The 6,000-nt window shown below is 39.0% G+C and overlaps 1 protein-coding gene across 2 annotated transcripts in view; it reads left to right on the forward strand.

The window, feature by feature from the left end:
* PGM1 (phosphoglucomutase 1) overlaps positions 1–2,645 on the forward strand; it is a 40,187-nt gene extending 37,542 nt beyond the window's left edge. For both annotated transcript variants that reach the window (XM_063298060.1, XM_063298059.1), the window contains exons 10-11: positions 564–698; positions 1,983–2,645. In XM_063298060.1, the coding sequence (XP_063154130.1) occupies positions 564–698; positions 1,983–2,072 (225 nt within the window). In that variant the 3' untranslated portion in view covers positions 2,073–2,645. The remainder of the gene's footprint in view (positions 1–563; positions 699–1,982) is intronic.
* The last annotated feature ends 3,355 nt before the right edge of the window (positions 2,646–6,000 follow it).

A 6,000-nucleotide genomic window follows, 5' to 3' on the forward strand; every position in this document is an offset into this window, starting at 1 on the left:
AAAACACCCTGGAAGGAGGCAATGCAGACAGATCCATATTGTTGCCAAGAAAACAGCGCAGAAACATCCATGTTGGCAGCAGGAGTTGAGCTCAACCCAAGAGAGATGTTACCAAAATGCTAGCAATAACAAGAACATTCTCTTTGCTATGATTCTGGTTCTATTGCTTATTTTAATTAAAGCCTAGCTAGGCTTGGTGGCTTATTCTGAAAGGATTTGGCAAGATGCATTATATCTATCATTGTCAGGATCCTAAGTTTGCTGAACTAGTTTGACCAAAACATGTAAAGATACTTAAGAAATGTATTTGGGAAAGAATGATATATACAATACATAAATTAATGTTTAGTTCCTGCATATTTTGAAGCATCTGCAGCTCTGCATAGCAAAATAAAAATTAGCTCATATTTTCTTATCAGGAATATTTATTAAGATTGCCACATAAAAGCAACAGTCAACGAGGGACAAATTGTCTTTATAAGTATGTTCCAGGAGCCCTGAAATATTCATTCATTCATTCATTCATTCTCTCTCTCTCTCTCTCTTTCTTTCTTTCTTTCTAGGGTTTGAGGCTCATCTTTGCTGACGGTTCTCGCATCATTTTCAGACTTAGTGGCACAGGAAGTGCTGGAGCAACTGTGCGACTGTATATTGATAGCTATGAAAAAGATGCACCAAAAATATATGAGGAACCACAGGTAAGTTAAATTGCCAACCCGTATCTCTCCTTTCTATTCCCTTTTTTCCCTAGATGATCTTTTTCATGCATGTACAGGCAGTCCTCACTTAACAACCATTCATTTAATAATGGTCCAAAGTTACGAAAGCCTCGGAAAAAGTGCTTTAGGACCTGTACTCACACTTACGACTGTTGCAAATGTCACACCACCCCCACAGTCACATGATCGCAATTCGGGCACTTGGCAGCCAGCTCACATTTACGACTGAAACTGGCAAAAAAGGTCTCAAATCGGGATCACCTGACTGCAGGATGCTGCAGGTGGTCGTAAATGTGAGCTGGCTACCTGGCAAAAAAAAGGCCATTGGGGAAGCTGGATTTGCTTAATGATTGTGGTGATTTGCTTTAATGACCTGTGATTCACTTAACAGCCATTGTGGAAAATGGTTTTAAAATCAGGTCTGGTCACATGGTGACTCACTTAATGACTATACTGCTTAACACCGTTTTCTGGTCCCTATTATGGTTGTTAAGTGAGGACTACCTGTAAAACCACTGAAAATGTTATTGGTATCAGAAAGTGAGGAGTCTACATTATTTAAATTATTGGGGCATAGATTTGTGGTCCATGCTGATGCTGTAATTCTAATTTATAAACATATAAAGGAATTAGGACTTGGTTTGCTTTGTGAGGCATACTAAATATTAAAGGCTTCTTTTTTATCTCTAATTACAAGAGTTTAAGGAGATACTTATGCTGAATGTTTCCAAGATTGCTGTTTCATAGTGTGAGAATTTGAAACTTGTTCCCTGAATTAAAGCTATGCAGGGGGTGTCAGCAAGGGTGTCTGCAGGGTGTGGTCAGAAAAGTCAAGATGGCAGCCACGATGCTGTCTGATGTACAGTACATTAAGAAAATGAAGCTTTGATTACACTATTGTGGCTGCCATCTTTGACCACACCCTGCAGACACCCCAGTGTAGTTTATGAAGCATGCAATGTGACTATGTCCATGCAGGTTTCTAGATCCCTCGTTTTACCCTTCGGCAGGTGGCAAAGGAGCAAGTTCTGAATATCTTTGGGGAACAGGCAATAGATCAGTGTTCCTCAACCTTGACAGCTTGAAGATGTGTGGACTTCAACTCCCAGAATTCCCCAGCCAGCCTTGCTGCTGGGAGCTTCAAAGAGTTGAAGTCTACATATCTTCAAGTTGCCAAGGTTGAGAAACATTGCAGTAAATGGTTTCCAAAATCTTGACTGGGGTTCCTCCTCATTTGTATCTCTCTCTCTCTTTTTCTGGTAGGTCATGTTGGCTCCTCTTATCTCTATTGCACTGAACCTTTCCCAGCTTCATGAGAGAACTGGCCGCAGTGGCCCTACCGTCATTACATAATGTAACCCTTGAAGCCATCTGAATAGAAATGGTTTGGGTATCTGGCTGCTCCCCATCGGAATTAGCTAGTCTTACCTGCAGTGGACAATTATTTCCATCCCCCCTCAAATGTTAACACTGTGTTCAAAAGCATTACAAAGCGATAAAAGGGTAGACATGACATCACAAGTTTACACTATGTGTACGCATTGTCTTTTTAATGTTATCTACTGCTGGTCTGTGCTGCCTTTTGATTTCAGCAACCATGGCAAACATGACTACATAAAAACAGCAGGACTAAATAACAATATAATACAACTTTATCAGGAGTGATCTAAACTGCCTCAGCACACAATTTTGGGTGTGTGTATGTCTGTGGGTGTGTTATCCATATATTCGTGGGCCACATGTAGACTTTCAAGTTTTGCGCCTCCAAAACTGCAATCACTGTGACTTACTCTCTTCTCAGTCCCTATGAAATGAATGCCTATAATTTGCTGCACAAATGTTCCATTGCGACTCCTGGACAAAATTAATCGTTAATATAAGTGTTAGAACATATTAAAATGAAATAAAGCACTGTAACTTGAGTGAGTTCAGTTTTCAAAAACAGTATTGATTGTGCACTTTCCATGCACTAACCAGGATCTCTTTGGAAAACGACATCCCCTGCTAAAAGTGGAGCAAAAAGCTAGCGATGTTTATTTTTTCAGTCTGTATATTCATCTCATACATTGCCATTGCTTGTCACCTTATTATTTATAACATTCCTAACATGGGCTTGGCTTCAACAAAAAATGTAAGGAAAAACACATACATCCTCACATGCAAGTCCCAGCCTGCAGTCTCATAACCTTGGCCTTTCCTTTACTGGATGAGATTATACATAGAGATATAGTTACTCTTCAACTACCATTATTTTGTACTTTCTCATGTCCCTTTACTTCAACCGCACTGTTCCTGAGAAGAATTGGAAAGCCAAGACACGGGTTGGCTTAACAGCCAAGATAACACGATTGGATAGTTCCCACCAGGTAGTTATGATTGGTACTTCCAGATACGGGAAGAATTTATCATTTCCTCTACATTTACACATGTTCAGCTTTGGCTCCTTCTCCCACCATTTCTCTTTTCAAGAGGGAATTTTGCAGAGTAGTTACCAGGAGGAGAGAAAACATTTGCGAAATTGTGCTTGGCGAGATTGTGGGTGGAGAATGAAGGCATCAGTAAACTTGGAGGTGTATTAATTTGTTGGAATGACTGGGCCTCTTGTAGTCTCGGTACAGTTATATGTAGCTGTACTGAACGGAATCAGAGCAGTTTGTTGCTTCTAACCTGCGCAGATGAACCTTGTCCAGCATCCAAAGGAGAAAGCTGAGCTAACTAAGAGCTTATGTGGTACAGTAGTTAAGGTGTTGGGCTAGGAGTGGGGAGAGTCAGGGACTGCCATTCAGTTTGCCCCTTTCCTAAGAAAGGGAAGTTCCCCCCCTTTCTTAGTTTTTCTTATGTTTACATTCTTAATTATGGAAATATATACCTGCCATACAGATGTCATACACTAATGTCACTGCATTGTAATATTTTAGATGGTCTCTGGTTTTTTGTCCTCTAGCTAAGCTACATTCAAATCAAATCAAATCTTTATTACGGTCATAGACCAGCATAGCTAAGCTACATTATATAAATATGAGGGAATAAATAAATAAATCGAACATGTTTTTTATGCATCCCTTCTTATCTCAACATCTGGTCCCAAGTATAAACAAAGTTAAGGACAAAAATGGATCCTGAAGAATTGAATAGATGCACAATCGAATTGCTTGCACTTTAATATTGGCAGGTTATGTTGGTCTATGAGATTAATAAATATTTGATTTGATTTGATAATATTAACAGGAGTCTAATAAGCCACACAGCACTATTGTTTTACAATTCTTAGAATTATTAATATCAGCCATTCTTGTGGTTTGGAAACTACTTCTGTTCATGAAGTCTACTGCTCAGTTGTCTCTTTTGCAGGCACGTTATACATTGGTGACTCATTGAAACAAAGCATATAGTCCAGATGGACACATAATGAGCTCTTTCAAATTCCTTTTAGGTGTCCTCCATCCTGGTACAATGTGCAATCTAAAATAATTATCCATGGCATTCTAAGTCCTGTGAAGGAGCAGAATCATTGCTTTCACTTTTATTTAGCAACATGTTCAAACCTAATAATACATGGTAATGTACATCTCTCTTTACCCTGACTACTAGTAATGCAAATTGCAATTCCTTAACAAACTTGTGTTTACCTTGTTAGCAGCACCATAGGATGTAGTAGGAGAATATTCTTTTAACTCATATTTCAAGCCTACGAGCAAAACATTAGGGTTGTATGGGTCACCTATAGACCAATTTTAAACATCTTAATGCTGTGACTTCATATTAATTTAATTTAGGATTATATGTCTGTTTGCAAGAAATTGCCATAATGTTCCAAGTCTTGATGGGGATAGATTTTGCAACCTTCATTTATCCTTAAATATATTTGGATAACTTTTACTTTTATAAATGAGTTCCTGATCAGATGATGCCCAGCACATTACTTAATAATGATGTATTCATCTTTATTTTTTTACACTCTGAATTACTTAAAATAATTCTAGCATATTCATATGAGTGAAATAAATTGGAAGCAGATGATAGCATCATGATTCCAGTTTAAGAACCACTCCCTTCCTCTATCCTTTAGGAAAAGATTAATAGTTCAGTCTTCTTACCCTACATGCTGTCCTTTCCAGGAAAAAACCTGCAGATACACTTCATAGCCTGCAGAGGCCACTGTGATCCCTGTAGATAATCTCATGTCTCTAAGAGTCCTGCATTTAGAGTTTTGGTGGTGAGCCGGATAGGACTCTGCTACAATGTTGTTCCTTCCAAGGATATGAGGAGAATTTCTGAAGGAACAAGGACTGATCAGTGGGCAGAAGTCGATTAAGGAATGTGAAGTCAAATTCTTTTTTGCCTTCCTGTTGCTTTCTTTTTTTTTTTCTATGGCAGTCCATGTTCCATTATTCTCCCTTTGTCATATCTGTTAAAATTGTTTTAAAAGTATTTCTTACTTTATTGTTCTTCTAATGAACTCCACAAACTGATAAAGGAAAATGACCTTTGCCACGGTCTGCTTGTAGACAATTCACAAATTTAGACCAAGAACTGCACTGTCACTCTAAAACCAGTAGACAAACAGATTTCCTGTCCAGGATCTCAACTGCAGAGTTGTTCAGGATCAGAAATGGTGATACCCTTTGCTGATACACCATCTTACTTAAATTACCCATCCAAGCACATGCTTGCTCCAAATTCTAGTATGCCTCCAAAGTAACTCCCCTCTAGTTGACAGATTTTCAAAAGATATGCATTTGGCAGTCCGTGGGGGTAATATCTACATGGAGGGAAAGAAATTTGTATGGAGATGTTATAAATAAGTCCTACTGCACTTCTGGTGGCAGCTTTTCTGCTGTTGAAAAGGGCACCTCAATAATGGTAGATTCCCCCTACAGCTAATAATGAGTGTGGATCTCCAGTTCCAAGGGTGGAGTCTTTCAATTTAACCTGTTACCACATCAATATCATGTGTGTTGTCAAGACTTGCCTCTGGAGTGGGTTAGAAAAGCTGTCCATGCAGGATGATCTACAGCAACCAGCTGCTTGTCATTTGTCCAAGGAATGGCTACCTGTATCTAATATTAAAAAACAAAGGAAGCACAAAACGTGACCTGTCTGCCATTGTGTACCCTACTGGCTTCAGCTAGCAAGATATTTAGCCTGGATGAGGCATATACTTGCTGACACCCACAGGTATCCTGGTGTTCAGTGTTGTAGAGTCGAGTCATGACTCACATTGCTCTAAGACATCGTCTAAACAGATGAAGAGTAGAAGATTGAATTATTGCACATTAAG

This window comes from Candoia aspera, chromosome 3 (genome assembly GCF_035149785.1).
Source record: "Candoia aspera isolate rCanAsp1 chromosome 3, rCanAsp1.hap2, whole genome shotgun sequence".
NCBI lineage: Eukaryota > Metazoa > Chordata > Lepidosauria > Squamata > Boidae > Candoia > Candoia aspera.